This window comes from Malaya genurostris, chromosome 2 (assembly GCF_030247185.1).
Source record: "Malaya genurostris strain Urasoe2022 chromosome 2, Malgen_1.1, whole genome shotgun sequence".
Classification (NCBI taxonomy): domain Eukaryota; kingdom Metazoa; phylum Arthropoda; class Insecta; order Diptera; family Culicidae; genus Malaya; species Malaya genurostris.
The window spans coordinates 18,175,845-18,192,343 of record NC_080571.1 but is presented as its reverse complement, the minus strand read 5'-3'; the positions used below and the strand labels follow the sequence as shown (position 1 = coordinate 18,192,343).

Genomic DNA, 16,499 nt, shown 5'->3' with positions numbered 1-16,499 from the left:
CCGCAGGAGGAGGGAGGTACGTTCACTGAGTGTCAGTTTCAAGATTGTAAAGCAATTTGGATGAATCATTTCGATTTTTCTATTACGTGCGTTGTAACTTGAAGCGGTATTTTAAAATTTCGTGATAGCAGTTTGCGAAGTAATTTTCTTAACTGTTCTCTCAACTCGAATATAAATTGAGTAAAGTTTATAATCATTATTATTTTTATTGTTATTGTAGGCCTGGTAATAATGCTAGTGGCAATTGCGCCATGTTTAACAACACAATCACACGGAGAACCCTCCGATCATAAAATTGCGATATCGCAGTATTTGATTTTTGCGATAGTTGATTCAACTAATTTCTTTTTGATTCAACCAATATGGTTTTCGACTTGCGTATATTCAAGTAGTTAAAAAATGTGTTGCTTTGAATGCTGTCAAATGCCAAAGACAGCTGAAAGCAAAACAATAATCGCAATGGAAAATCAACATTTTTTAGTTGAAATCTTTTCGCGCCGCTTCAAAATGTCAATGAAAACAACACCGATGGTTAAAGCGTTTGGGAAAATTGTGTTCGTTCGATTTGAAGAAAATTATGATTCCATGACAAGTGTTTATCGAAAAGCGGTGTTGCGATAAAGTTAACCTTGTTTGAGCTGAAAAATTTTTGAAGACAAATTTGAAAACGTTTACTGATTTGGTGTTACAAAAATCGTACAAAAATCAAAATCACTCATAGATCAGATCAATTTTGATTTCGTAACGATGATTTATTCCTTGGTTAAGATCACTTGTGATGAAATCAGTAGTGATTTTTAATGTGCGAGATCAGTGATCTTAAGATCAGCAGTGATCGGTGGTTTTCCCAGCCCTGTTAATAACTAATGATATTACTTGTCAATATAAAATACTGTTTATATTGGAACAACGATACTTATTTCAAATAGATCATGACGTATATCAGTAAGTATATTTTAATTAGTATCGCAAATCAATTACATTGTTCGAGTTGATTCAATTAATTGGAATGTCGAAAACAACTAAAACCGATTTGTTTTTCAACTAACAGAATTTTGTTTCAATAACAACACCAGTTATTTCACCTAAAATATTTGTTGAAATTGAAAGGTATGTGTCCTCACTAATTGACAGCATTTTTTTTCAACCAATTTAATTAGTTGTTTCAACCATCGTTTCTACTAATCGAAAAACAAAAATGACAGTTTAGTTAAAACAACAATCGATTAGTTGTACCAAATTTTAACCAATCAAATTCAGAAAATCAACTAATATTCTGGTTGAAATGGAATCGCGGGTGGTTCCGTGCATTTCAGGCTCGTTTACCATCGAGACAATGAGAGCAGTTTGCTTTAATCCTGCTTACAAAACAACAAATTCGCTACATTTGTGTCCGTATTTTTTCTACAGTTCCGTCGAATGCCTCCAGCACAGCACCGGCGAAAGCAAAACCCTTTTCTACGTGCAGTTTCCGTTTCGCTTCAACAGGTTCCACAACAGGACATCGATCCTCAACGCTCTGTTTTGGCACTAAATAATCGCTTCCATTAGACCTGTGCCACAACGAACGGGTGTCGAACCCCATCACGTACAGGCACGGAAAAATATGCTAATTGGGCACGTGCTTTTTTAATCAAATTTCACCACGAAAATTTAGTGCTCGTCTTCCAATCACTGTCAGTAATGAAAAATTAAACCACTCTTATTGGATTGCATTTTTTCCTTCACTCTTTTGCGGCATCAGCTGTGCATTCTTCGCGCGGGAAAAATCTGGCCTTCGTGCATCCCTCCGGGGTGGATGCGATAAATCGACGGCGGGTGGATCAACACTGCTCTCGTCCTACACCGACACCGCACATGACTCCCCCCCAAATGGAGGCAAGATTCAATCGTTTGCTTTGCTCTGCATTCGAGCGTGGGAAAACGAATATTTTCGCCTCATTTCATACCGGATATTTCCACACTAGTCACAGGATTCGCTTGAACTCTAAGCTCGCGTGGGTCGTCGGTTCTTCCTGGCGGAACGACAGCAATTCGGATGCGACTATCGCGATAACGAAATAACCGATCGGCTAACTGACTGACTTCATAAACAACCTGATAGATTCGTCCGCGCTAACCGTGACTAACCGGATTGGAGAGACCGAACGCGACAGGTCCTTACTGCTTGGGATGAAGTTTTCCACTGGTTGAAATCACACGGCAGCAAAACAGACACACCGTACCGAGCGAGCGAACGAGTAAACGACCATCCGTCCCCACCGCCTGCCAATGCACTGTCGTCGCCCGGTGTCACCAAACGACCGATAGCACGCCTCGCCGGGCGCGGGAAGAGACGGTGATAGCGTACGCCGACGAGCGTCGTGCCAGCTCACAGCTGGTCTGGTGGTGAAAGCCGACGTGGCCACAGGTTACGCGAGAACAGACGTGCTGCTTGGAATGTTTGTCTAAAAAAATGATTCTTCGAGACAAAACACGTACGTTTTGGTTGTAAAATGGAAATAACATTGGATTGACGGATACTTTTTCAAAAACTGGTATATACAGGGTGCATTCGACGACACGACCTGCCACTCGCCTATCAAAACTGTATCGCAAATTTAACTACCTCTCAGTAACTGGTAATGTCAAAATGAAATCACTTAAATTTTTTTGAAACTGGCAACACAAGTTGATAAATTGCTGGTTTTAAACAACAGTTACTATAACCTTGGTTACTATATATTAAAGCCATGAAGAATGTAAACAAAACCAATCCCGAATCGTATGGAAAATCTCGGAAAAATAAAATTGGGTTTACCGACCGGCTGGAAGATCGTCTTCTCGCGGTAATTTGCAAGCAAGCAAGTGGATTTTATGTACAGGGTCCGGCACTCGAAGTGTAACCAATTAAAAAGGCCATAAATTCAGTTTGGAAAATTACTTTTACTTAATTCAAAGTACAAAATGTGTAAAAATAATACAAAATTCAGAATCAATTCACTTTTGCTCGATATGACCACCTTTTGCCTTGACTTGATGACTTGAGAGAGCGAAGGAGTTGCTTCGTTCGGCCGAAAGCGGTCAATTTCCGAACATTGTATTTTCTGACGAGAAAATTTTTCCAATTGAGCAATTCGTAAACTCTCAAAACGATAGGGTTTACTTGACCGACCGTTCATACGAGAATTTGAGTCATCGATTGGCCACCAGGAGGCAGCACCCGCAACAGATAATGGTTTGGGCCGCTGTAACCGCAGATGGGCGTTCTCCAATCGTTTTCATCGAGCCTGGCGTCAAGGTAAATGCGACATATTATCGGGAAAGTATTCTGGAGGTTGCTTTGAAGCCGTGGGCAGACAAACATTTCGGTGGCAGACCATGGACGTTTCAGCAGGACTCGGCACCGTCTCACAAAGCTCGAGTGAACCAAGAATGGCTGAAAAACAACGTTCCGAACTTCATCACGTCCAAACAATGGCTCTCGAATTCACCAGATGCGAATCCAATGGATTATTCTCTTTGGGCCATTTTGGAGAGCAAAGTCCGAACTAAAAGATACACCAGTCTCGAGGCGCTGAAAAAAGTTATTGTCCGCGAATGGGCCAAAATATCTGCAAGTCACATTCGGCCAAACGAAGCAACTCCTTCGCTCTCTCAAGTCATTAAGTCAAGGCAAAAGGTGGTCATATCGAGCAAAAGTGAATTGATTCTGAATTTTGTATTATTTTCACACATTTTGTACTTTGAATTAAGTAAAAGTAATTTTACAAACTGAATTTATGGCCTTTTTAATTGGTTACACTTCGAGTGCCGGACCCTGTAATAAATTATCGAAGGTAATATGAGGAAAAAAACGATGCACTATCTACGTGTAAAATCACCCTTCGTGGGTAAAAATTGGCCGATTGGTACTCTGTGTGTAGATGATATATTCTACGGGATTTGGCACACAAAACAATAGTTTTATGCTGCTAACGATGAATGATGAAATATTAAAAGAAGTTTGTTTGCAGCGAGTGACATACAAAAAAAAATGAACAAAATGATCTTGAAATCATCAATAGTCTCTGACTATAGATAAAGGACGATAACTTATCAAAGCAAAAATGGGTAGTAAGGATATACTGGTTAAAATATACATGTACATTTTTTTAAGATCATCTTCAAATGTTGTATTAATAGTGTGTCTTCGTGAAATTCAGTTTTTCATTTGAATTTATCCATGATTTTGAAATTTTATGGACATGTCTGACGAACACGTTTCTTATTTTATAAAAATGGTGGGAAGAAACCAACATTTTAATGAAAAACGACTGGATTGATTTTTTCATTTCTGTCCACAAAAGTTAAAAAATATTCCAGGTGAATGTTTTTCATTCATTTTTTTTCATGCTGGCTAACTTACGTTGCCGACCGGTTAGCGAAATGCTGACGCGACTGTTTTGGTCTAAGGGTATTGAAAAGATACAAAATTCATAGAATACACGATTTTATAACTATTTACCAAATTATTTTATGGAATGGCAATGTGAGATCCGAAAGATAGCGCAGAGATATGTTCGGTTGGTGTTGCATCACATTGAACGCCTCCGGAGAAACTCTTGGCGATGCTGCTGTACTTGCTGGCTATTCAAGTCCACGATTTATTAATTTTTAGTTTGACGTAAAGCCGCCATGACTAAGTTCAGTTTTTGCAATGACTGAGCGGAAATATATATTGGAGAAGCCAAGTGAAAGAAAAACTAACAGAAAAGATGAATTTTTGGAAAAAGATACGCTCAGAGACAGGACTCGAACCTGCGTTCTTATGCATTCCGTGCATACGCGCTACCATTTCGCCCCTCAGATCTTGTTTTAGCCACTCTAAAACTCGAAACAAACATAGTAGCAACGTACATCGAACATGGTCTACTTACTGGCAGTCACCCGACCGATACCTGACGATGTCCAGCCAGCGACTGGCACCATTAAAGAAGGTGACAAGCGATTATAAATACACTCTCCTACGCAATGCTTGATCGAAGAAATAGGTATAAAGCGAGAGGACTAGTGTTTGATGGACATAGAAGATGTTTGGATGTAAGGTATCGGTCGGGTGACGGCCAGGATGTAGACCATGTTCGATGTACGTTGCTACTATGTCTGTTTCGAGTTTTAGAGTGGCTAAAACAAGATCAGAGTGGCGAAATGGTAGCGCGTATGCACGGAATGCATAAGAACGCAGGTTCGAGTCCTGTCTCTGAGCGTATCTTTTTCCAAAAATTCATCTTTTCTGTTAGTTTTTCTTTCACTTGGCTTCTCCAACATATATTTCCGCGCAGTCATTGCAAAAACTATTCAAGTCCAGCTCCAGGAACATTTTCGAAAAGACGGCGAAATACAAAGCATAGAAATCCGTATTAGCTAAATGAAAAAATGAAAGATGTTTGGGATGTTATGACGATATGTTTACATACCAAAGAATTCGTAGATTCAAAGCTCATATGTTATAATACACAAATAAAATTTAAGCACTCACCTTTATTATAGCTTTCACTGATATTGCGGTAGCGTTTAGAATCGTCGATTTGGTTGATTCACATTCTTGAGTTGCTCTCAGGAAGTGGAGCTTGTCGGAATGTTCCATTTTTACAATTCGGAATTGTAAAAATGGAAGATTCCGACAGGGCTCAGTGCAGAAAATTAAAATTTATAGATTTGTTCTACAACTTTCTCCAATAGTTTGTTTATTTTTTCTGGGGCTCCTTGGTAACTAATTCGTAGCAACTTGAACAGTGTTGTCCAAGAAGATTATTTTTATCATTACCAAGCCCAAGTAGCAAATGTAACTTATTGAAATTTCAAGAGGTTATACAATTGTTCTAGAATTGTTTTTTATGTTAGATAAGTTCAGAAAGATTTTCAAATATATTAAAATCGGTTGTGCAACTTATCACTGTTAAGTTTTACAATACTATCCAAAAACTCACTATAGAACAATTTAAAGTACATCTGTAACAATTGTGCAGCAAATCACCAACTTGCCCACGTTGCACTAGCAGTTATAGAAGCTCTGCAAAAATTTTCACATCGTCATGTGAAAACGAAGTAACTAAATCAATTGTTCAACTTATCAAAAATTTTCCAAATGACTGTCATAATTGTATCCGACTCAATATATACCGAAATGGTTTGTGAAGAAAAAAATAGTGAAATTATACTCTCCGCAAGGCAAAAAGTGGTAAGCCGAATGGAAAACCTCGCAGTAAAAACTATTTGCTGCTGAGTCTGCATAGTATTGGTTTCCTAATGAAATATTAGGTCAGTGTGTGCAGATTTCTTCATTTTTAGAAACACAATTCGAAACTTGCAAATAAGTTGTACCAGATTTATCTGCTTCAAATGAACGCAGAGCTTGCCGACATGAGAATATTATCATAAACGTTTCAGAAATACAGCATTACATAAGCAATGAAAACAAAAACACAATGAGATAATTTGTATCCGATTTTTATCTCACGAAAAAAATGAACAGACCCGACATCACTAAGGTATTGAACGAAAAGTTAAGTTCATCATAGTTACTCTCCTAGTTATATATTACCGCTTGTGCAACTTGGTTTTGCAACTAAAGCACACCTACAGTGCGTATCACAAAAGTCGGGTTCACTAAGATGAATGACTAAACTGTATTGTTCTTCAAGTCAACTATAGTTTGATAAAAATAAAAACAACTATTTTGATAAAAATAAAAACAAAAATTTCTCTTTTCAATATTTACATGTTTATATTTTCTTTTATTTACGTGAAATAAATCATTACGTTGGGTGAACCATTTTCTTTTCAACACACTGTTATCCTCTATGCCATAATGAAAAACATTGAAGAAAAATTCATTTCAAGATTTTTCAGATCAATTGATCAGATATTGATGTTTCAATATGATTAAAATCACCTGAAAAGGTGTATGAATGTTTAATAGCTTTCTTATACATATTTCGAACACTATTCCGATCATATTCATTGAAAATAATAGATTGTTATTTTCATAGAAACTGATGTGCAATCATCAAAACACGTACATTCAAAGGCGCTTGAAAATTTCAAGCGTACAAAGACATGTTTCACCATAAAAATGCAGTTCGTTGTCGATTTTCTATTTACTAAAACATAAAAGATCAATTCTACAATATGTAGTATTACCATTTATTTATGTGCAGAATATTTTTAAAGTTCCATGTTTGTGTTACGAGCAGTTGTATAGAAAATCAAATGTGAAACTTATTCATTAGAAATTATGTTTGTTATGTTTTTGTAAACATCAATTCAATCCTTATTTGCAATGCGTAGTAGTTCCCAGGAGTTTCACAATTGTTTTTTCGCTGATTTAATTGCTGCATTTGTAATGGGATCGATGCATGAGTTTTTGTATCAGTTGCACAATAATTGTGAATAAATGTTCGTAACAACGGAAGAACTTAAAGATATGTTGCACAACACAGAAAAATTGCGCTTTTTCCATAACACAACAGTTACAAGAATAGTAATATAAACTTATTTGATAAATTGCACAATCAGTAGAAAAATACAGAACAGCAACTTAACGTGCTACTTGGGAGGGGTCACTTGTGATATTTTGTGATAACTGGCGGTAAATCGCTCACGAACACTTTTTATTCCGATTTTCCTTCGAAGTGCCTGGTCGTGTCGTCGGTGCATTCGACTCTATTCCGAATGTTTGGGTTGCTTCGATTCGAGTTAAACAGTTACCATACCAACTGCATTAATATTTAGTTTTTTTTAAACATAATATTGTTTCGTAAATGTGCTACTAAAACTTTTCTTGCTCACCGTAAAATTACCAAATGCACACGGACCATGAAATTTGTTGTCTTCGGGAAAATTTTCATTACTCCTATTTCAGCCGGCAACTTTCGAAACAGTTTTCTTCAAGTCCACCAATGCTCAATCGACGCTTTGAATGATAATCTTTGACACTGAACTGTCTCCTTTTCCCCGACAGTTAAAGTCAGTCTGATCTGATCGACCGAAGAAGAAAATGTCGAGTTCTAGAAGCTGGGTTGAATTTCGTCTCAAGTATATAACGGAATTGTTGGGCAACTTTCGTAGCGACAAATCCTTCAATGTGAAGTGCTTATAACTGGAGTGACGACAGCTGTTCGTTTGGAATGACACCTTCTAGTTCCAAACGAGCAAACGACCTGTCCATTACAATGTAAAGCTAACGACACTGCCAATATTTCGGATTAAATGTTTTGAATTGTTGCCATCATTACGGATACGGAGAAGTCGTCACTCTGGTTACTTAAAAAATCATGAAATGATCAAGGTTCTGGGGAAACAAGCAACGAAATATGGAGGAATTATTTGACTCTAGCTTTCACAAAGTTCAAGGGGGATTTCGTATTTAACATTTTCAGGTTCGAAGTGAATACGACTTACATCAATATGGGGCGATCTTTCAAAATTTACTCTGTACAAGAATGGGTAGCAATCAATCGTGAAAATCTTTTGCTGTACCTAACCCAATAACATAATTTGTTCTGTGAGCTATCAAAAATATGATCAGGAATTTGTGATCAAATTTTCAACATTGTAAGATAATCATAAATAACTCAAAAATAGTACAGCTGTGTGCATGTGCAGCTCAGCCATAGCCGAGGCAGAAAAAGTACGGGTGTGTAATGTCAGAGACACGACTGGATGTCGTGAATACGAATAAAACTGACATTCTTTCTTTATACTTCCGAATATCAATTAGTTGATCGATTGTGTGAATTGTTCAAGCTTTCTCCTTCTTCACTTCTAGAATTTGAAACGATACACCTAAACTAAAGTATAGATTAGTTACATTAAACATTCTGACATACAATTAAATATTACGAAATAACCAGTTAGTTCTTTATGATAAAATAATGGTGGTTCTAAAAAAAACCTTTTATGAAGGCGTTCGTGATGGAGAATGATGAGTTGAGTTCGAATCTATTCTGAATCGGTGCTATCCATTTTATACAGCAAATCAGCAGAAAATTCTACTACAAACTACAACTGGTTGAAAAATGGGCCGAATATAGAATAGTGAAGGAAATCTTTTTGATTCGGAAATTAATTATGGTTTACAGAATTTTGATGTCGATTATCTCATTCCAAATTTGAATATTTCAGTGAAAGAAACTGTCAAAATGCTGTACGAGATAAATTTCAGGCATTCAGAAGGGTCAAATTATGTAATCCTCTATGATATTAAACACTGTTGCGAACTCTGCACTGCACAAATCGCAGCGTTTCACGCTTTATACTTGGTTAGTTCTTACTGATGTTGGTGGGAGAACCTCACCCCGACATCCAGTTTCGTCTGAAACACCACAAGAAATGAATGTTACCTTTTATACTCACCACAATAAGAAAAATTACCTTTTATACTCGTCCAGTAGATAATTGGAACTGATATGTGCTTGACTACCTCAAAACCGTCGTCCGGGTGCTCAAAAGGCAACCTTTTTGAAAATGCTCAGTGCGTGGTTGATAAGTGGATCTATAGTGATCATGTAATCGAGATTTATCTAGTAATACACCCAAACCTCCATTTACGTAAACATTTTTTTCGTTACCTCTTTTTACGTAACTCTTTTTACGACGAAAATCCCAAATAACGTAATCTTTTTTTAAGTTAAAAATACGTTGTTTGAGGTGGTTCTGGATACCAAGATGGCGACTTCCGGTTTATTGATATTCCTTGAAACCCCTTACAATATGGGTATTTTCGGAGCTGGTTCAGTGCATATTGCGTAGAAAATAATGTTTGAATATTAGTGGATTACTGATCGTATCCTATATTGTATTAATATTTTCGAAATGGGAAGAGTCGCTTAAAACAAATTATGTTGTGCCTCTAAAAATCACATGATATACTGTAAGTCCAAGTGTTTCACTCTGTACTCCAGTACTTTCACACTTGATGAATAAAAAATTTATTGTAATCCGTCCAATGTTTTATGTAATGTAAAATTATATTGGCTATATTTTGCAAATATTATTTAATTATATTCTCAATTTATTGAGTAACTAAGGTTTTCATTGTTTAATTCATAGTCCTCCATTGATACCTTCCACTATCTATATATGTAACACATGATGACTGGTAATAGGTGTTACACCCGAAAGGAGGTGATAGTGAACCTTTTATATAGCCAAAATTTGTACAGGAAGGTAGGTCCGAAAATCATCCTCAATGAGTTTTTGCCAAAATCAATTTGATTATTGTGTTTACTCTCTAATACGGTCGTCGACGTTTCAAACATATACTGAACGCTTTTGGATGGAAAACTGTGGTTATTTAAAAATAGAACTAAAATGTCTTAGTTCATCATTCTCCGAGCAGAGTTGAATGATATATAACGATAAGTGTCTCCGAGCTTTAAACAAATTTTTATTTTCATTCAAATCTATATTCTTTCTATAGAGAAATGCAAACATCAGGGAATTTACACGACTCAACACTATTAAATCCGTAAAAATACCCATATTATGAGGGTTTTCAAGGAGTATCAATAAACCGGAAGTCGCCATCTTGGAATTCAGAACCACCTCAAACATCGTTTTCCGACATCTACTCATCAATCCCGTTCCGAAAATATCCATATTGTAAAGGTTTTCAAGGAATAGTAATAAACCGGAAGTCGCCATCTTGGAATTCAGAACCACCTCAAACATCGTTTTCCGACATCTACTCATCAATCCCGTTCCGAAAATACCCATACTGTAAGGGTTTTCAAGGAATATCAATAAACCGGAAGTCGCCATCTTGGAAATTGATGCTGCTTAGAACATCCTTTTCCTGTAAATACTCATATTTTTCGTTCCATAACTATCCAATATATTATACATATCTAATAATACATACATATAAGGAAAACTTTTTTTACGTCAAAAATTCCAAATAACGTAAACTTTTTTTACGTCATAATTCGATTTACGTAGTCCCGATTATTACGTAAATGGAGGTTCGGGTGTACCGTGGTGGTGGAGTAGTATCATCAATAAAAGCAGCAAGTATTATGATTAATTATAGTTATAATGATAATAAAAACATCAATAAAAAACAATCACCAAGCATTTTATGCAGCCGTTTCAAAAATAATAGCCGATTCCACTAGAATATCATACGCAGAAGAAACAGGAGCGCAGGTTATCGGTACGCCAACTCAAACGCCGCGTCTGCTGTGTGTTTGAGCTATGCACAATGCTGCACACCTTCTATAAATCAAATTTATGCTAAATAGCGTTTTATGCGGTTTAATTTAAATAGTGCTTTGTAATTAACCTGCTGGAATTGAAAACAGCCTTTTGTTACTACAATCACTATGTAGTATGTGGTAAAAATAAATTTTTGTTCATATTGACCTCTTTACGTTCATCGAAAATAACGCAGTCATTATTTTACATATTTTTTTTATTAATGACAATATGATAATATAATCTGGCACCAATCAATTGAAAAGGCGCCCCATACTGAAGTAAGTCGTATTCAGTCAACAAAAAACGAAGCAAAATTACTGATTTGAAAGAACGATTAATAAATTTTAAAAATAATACGTTCCACTTTAAATCGCTTTATTTGAAAGCGAAATCATGGAGCCCTCAAATAAATTTACATTGCTAAAACAAACTTTATTCGCTTTCCACAGTAAGAAAACGGTTCACTATCTCACCCAGGTACCATCAGTTACCGAGTTATCTTATCACGCGTCGTTATCAGTTCTGTCTGAAATACCATACACCTCGTGGTCTCTGTTGCAAGCGACGGTAAACTCTTTTGCGATATCAAAATCTTCTCTAAATATTGCCTTTGTACTGGTGATGATAGTGAGAGAGAGAGAGAGAGAGAAAATGTAAACAAGATCCGAATGACACCATCTGCCGTTGCGAGACGTGACTGACCTCTTGAAAGTTCCGTCATCGATTCAATCCGACAGTTCTGCGCGAGCCTCATTTGTTACTATTCCAAAATTCCAACAATTCATGATGAATTTTCGAAGAAAAAAGTAAACTTTCGAATAGCTCTGCAAGGTGCTAACAAGATGCTAATTCGAAGACGATCGAAGCAGGCGCGCACTTGCTCTGCCTCTAATCGCTGGTCGTAATCTATGTACAAAAATCAAGACCAAGGGCAGTGCGTTGTTTTTTTTTGGTGTGTTTTATGTTTTTCACTGCTCGGACATCCGCACACAATTTGGTCAGTTATCGACGTAGCTTCCGTGAGTGAAAGCGACTCGTGAATAATAAAACCCATTGTGTGCTGTGACAGATTTGGACGATGGAATCGGTGGCGCGTGGATTGCTACCTTTCCGGGATGTAATCGGCAATGTGGCGGGCTTACTGACGGTAGCGCAGTTCCTGAGCGGATGTTTCATTTGTAATCAGATCCGTTTGAAGGGAAGTTCCGAGGGATTTTCACCGCTGCAGTTCGTGTTGGGTGGTGCCCTGTGAGTGGTTACAATTGTTATAAAATTTAAATTAGACTGTTACGGATATTTCATTCCAAAGGACAGCACTGCAACTGAAATACTCGGTATTACTTGGGCTCAAAGCCATGATACTCACGAGTGGTTATTCGTTAGCCATTTGTCTGGTTTACACTGGGTGGTATTTCCTGTATATTCCAAGCGGAAAGGCAGCTGGTTTTTGGAAACTCGTCACACAGACCGTAGCTGCCGTAAGTGCCATTCTTCTCTACGCCAGGCTTGAGGATCCGACGGATGTTGGGGATCGATTCGGGTTTATTGTGACTGTGTTAACTCTTGGATACATTGGACTGCCATTGATAAAACTGGTTAGTGCTCGTAGAAGTATTATTTTAATTATTCTAATCCTACGCTTCTACTGTTTATTTATTCTAGGGAGACGTAATCAAACGCAAGAGCAGTGAAGGGTTGCCTCTACCAGCGATCCTTGCCAGTACGGGAGCATCCATCCTATGGCTATTGTACGGAATCATTCTGAATAATTATTTCATCATTGTGAGATTTTAGCTTTTAAGCTTCGGCGAAAACTTTTCTACTAAGCTATCAATCATTTATGTTTCGGAACAGATTCAAAAAATCATCGCCCTTGGCCTGTGCACGGTACAGCTGTCGCTGTTTGTCATTTACCCGGCAACGTCCAGGACCATCAAAACGAAGACCAAGTAAACGTCGGCATTCAATGCGATAAGAAAGTAAATCCAACGCCAGTCGGCGGTAGATAAATTGCGGAACAAGTTTTAATCGAATTGTTTACTGTTTTTTTTTGGTTGCTTCCGATGCTGCGTGGTCGTGAGCGTGAAATCGAAAAGAATTAGTAAGCAGCTTATATGCTGCGAGCAAGACAAATATTTTATCCATACATGAATAAATGAATCCACAGCTTTTCGAACTGAACTCTAATTGCTTTCTCCTGTTTCTCTACATTAACATGTTATAGCGGATGTGTTTGCTTCGGAAACATTCCTTCAGTATGTTCTCATTCTCAACACTAATCTCAATTGTTGCCTAATAATGTCTCTACCAACATGTAGCTAGTCGACAGTGGAAGTGAGGGAATGAGATGTGTTTTTTGTGCTGTTTGGACAGTAAATTGTTCATGGAAACTATCATATCTATATATATAAAAATGCAGAGATCATTCTTTGTAATCGCATCACGTAAGAACGGATGGACGAATTGAGATGCTTTTTTTTTTGTTTGATCAGTTTTTACCCCCACCGGGTTCGTACATCAAAAAAATTAGGAAAACTTACCGGAAAAGTGGGAAAAACCAATAAAATTATTTTGTATGGACAATGGAATTTTCCACTGCAAAAGTCGCCAATGATTGCTAGATCTACAATTGATGTTTGGCGCGCAAGGAGATGCTCAGTATTTCGCCGTTGAAGAAAAGAATACTAGATCTTTGGAAAATTGTTTGGCGCGCAACGAGTAGATTTGGGTGGAGATTTTACATGCATGATTGATTCGTCATTTGGAAACACGTGCTTAATAGGGTATCAAAATCATTACTTGCCAAATGACTGTTTTAGCTATACCGTAAACAGAAGCACAAGTTCTAATGTCATTTACCAGTAGATGTAGTTAGATGAATTATGTTGGCCATCGTGGCCGTGAGTTGAACAAATCAAATAATGTAACGATTTTTTTACGTATCAATGATAGGATTCTGCTGTTGAAATAATGCGTTCAGATGAAAATATTTTTCTTGCATTTGCATGCTGACGTTTGTTCAGCCGATTCGAGTGAGTTTTCAAGAGTGGTTTACTTCAAAACGGATGGTATTCATGACATTTGTAAGCTGCTTAAACCAAATCATTTCATTTTCCCAACTTTGGATTATTTGACGAATTACCATATGCGAATCGTGAATATCATATCTGAAAGAGAAATCGTGGCATGTAAGAACCATTAGTTATGAGATCTGCTGTTTTATACATTGGCTTTAACGATAAGAAGAATACTGGTATAATCACTCCTCATGTTCACTCCGCTAGAACAGAATATTGATTCTCAGGACTGAATACTAAGCAAACCGATGTGGTGGCTCGACGAATGAGAGGCCTTTTGATACAATTCTTGAACGAATATAGCGTTCATGTCAAAGTTAATGGACACAATATTTAATAAAAGGGTAATTTGAACTTTCGAATGTCCAAGTATTTTTCATTTTATCGCTAATTCGTTAATCGAAAATTGATCCTGTCATTATCCTGCTACGAATATTCATCAAACACGACTAAGTAATATCACTAGCGGTGAAGTAGGTTATGGACAACCGTTCAAAATTAGTTTATTACTTTCGATAATCCCTAAGGATTTGCTATTAAATTTTAAACGTCTTCAGTACATGCTTATCTTGGTCATCTCTTTTTCATCTATCTGTTAATTTATTTATTTGTTTATTTAGAAGCAAGGGAAAAGCCTGGTAGAGCTGAGATTTTGGTTCTCCTTCTCTAGGAGGCATAAAACCTTCTCATCTTTTGTATCAACAAATAACATTTGACCAAATGATACATAACGAATCTTAAATTACCCTTATTTAAACTACAAAGCTAACTAACAACTATTCGTATTGACTAATTATCCTAATAAAACTAGCGGGAAAATATTTGGAGAAAACGGATTTTAATGGCGTTACGAGATAAATTGAAATTAAATCCATCAGAACAAGTATTGAATACGCGACATATACAGGGTCCGGCACTCGAAGTGTAACCAACTTCAGACCGCTCGCGCAGCTGACGCACGGGCATCAGCTCTCTAGAAATTTGCTAAATGACAGTTCGGAGTTGTATTGTTTACAAGCGCAAGAAAGCATTTTGCCAAAAGTGAACGCGAAAAAAAAATCTTGACTTGAGAGAGCGAAGAAGTTGCTTCGTTTGGCCGAAAGCGGTCAATTTCCGATCATTGTATTTTCTGACGAGAAAATTTTTCCAATTGAGCAATTCGTAAACTCTCAAAACGATAGGGTTTACTTGACCGACCGTTCATACGAGAATTTGAGTCATCGATTGGCCACCAGGAGGCAGCACCCGCAACAGATAATGGTTTGGGCCGCTGTAACCGCAGATGGGCGCTCTCCAATCGTTTTCATCGAGCCTGGCGTCAAGGTAAATGCGACATATTATCGGGAAAGTATTCTGGAGGTTGCTTTGAAGCCGTGGGCAGACAAACATTTCAGTGGCAGACCATGGACGTTTCAGCAGGACTCGGCACAAAGCTCGAGTGAACCAAGAATGGCTGAAAAACAACGTTCCGAACTTCATCACGTTCACACAATGGCTCTCGAATTCACCAGATGCGGATCCAATGGATTATTCTCTTTGGGCCATTTTGGAGAGCAAAGTCCGAACTAAAAGATACACCAGTCTCGAGGCGCTGAAAAAAGTTATTGTCCGCGAGTGGGCCTAAATACCTGCAAGTCACATTCGGCAACTTGCGATTCGTTTTTTGACCGCCTCAAGGCCATAGTCAAGGCAAAAGGTGGTCATATCGAGCAAAAGTGAATTGATTCTGAATTTTGTATTATTTTTACACATTTTGTATTTTGAATTAAGTAAAAGTAATTTTCCAAACTGAATTTATGGCCTTTTTAATTGGTTACACTTCGAGTGCCGGACCCTGTACTCGAAAACGGTTCAATGAACCCATAGTTAGTTCTAGCACGAGGAATTCTGAGAAAGGGATTAAACCGCAAATTACGCCGAAGAATGTCAAAACTTAGCTGTTGTAGGAGATCTGCACTATCAATTCGACACTGGATGTGGTCCGCGACGAAAACAGCTTTTTGTGTATCACGGCGGACAGATAGCAAATCGAAGTGTATGAGCCTACAACGAGCTTTCGTAGCTTGGAAGATTAAATGGATCTCTCCAGGGCAGGCGACGCAAAGCAAAACGAATGAACTTGCGCTGAACAGTTTCAATGCGCAGCTTATCAGTTTGGTAATATGGTGCCCAAACAACAACAGCATACTCCAGTGTAGAACG

The 16,499-nt window shown here is 37.5% G+C and overlaps 2 protein-coding genes across 9 annotated transcripts in view; one reads left to right on the top strand and one right to left on the bottom strand.

The window, feature by feature from the left end:
* The window catches only part of LOC131427508 (AP-1 complex subunit gamma-1-like), a 123,075-nt gene extending 120,878 nt beyond the window's left edge, over window positions 1-2,197 (bottom strand). For 5 of the 8 annotated variants that reach the window (XM_058590753.1, XM_058590752.1, XM_058590751.1 and 2 more), the window contains exon 1: window positions 1,950-2,197. The gene's annotated coding sequence lies outside the window, so the exon portion shown is untranslated. Of the gene's footprint in view, window positions 1-1,366 lie in introns of all 8 variants that reach the window. The other 3 variants (XM_058590757.1, XM_058590756.1, XM_058590754.1) reach the window with 3 other exon arrangements.
* Window positions 2,198-11,960: 9,763 nt separating this feature from the next.
* Window positions 11,961-13,351, top strand: LOC131432457 (sugar transporter SWEET1-like). The gene is made up of 4 exons (XM_058598746.1): window positions 11,961-12,468; window positions 12,530-12,815; window positions 12,883-13,002; window positions 13,075-13,351. Exons 1-4 carry the CDS (start codon window positions 12,299-12,301, stop codon window positions 13,171-13,173), a joined length of 675 nt encoding a protein of 224 aa, XP_058454729.1. The 5' UTR covers window positions 11,961-12,298; the 3' UTR covers window positions 13,174-13,351.
* Window positions 13,352-16,499: the final 3,148 nt, after the last annotated feature.

What these genes read in the sequence shown, in the direction of transcription:
- LOC131432457 (XM_058598746.1), top strand. Translation starts at nt 12,299, where the DNA reads ATGGAATCGGTGGCGCGTGGATTGCTACCTTTCCGGGATGTAATCGGC. An exon ending in TTCGTGTTGGGTGGTGCCCT is followed by an intron (nt 12,469 to 12,529) that starts GTGAGTGGTTAC and finishes TTCATTCCAAAG; the next exon opens with GACAGCACTGCAACTGAAAT. An exon ending in TGAATAATTATTTCATCATT is followed by an intron (nt 13,003 to 13,074) that starts GTGAGATTTTAG and finishes GTTTCGGAACAG; the next exon opens with ATTCAAAAAATCATCGCCCT.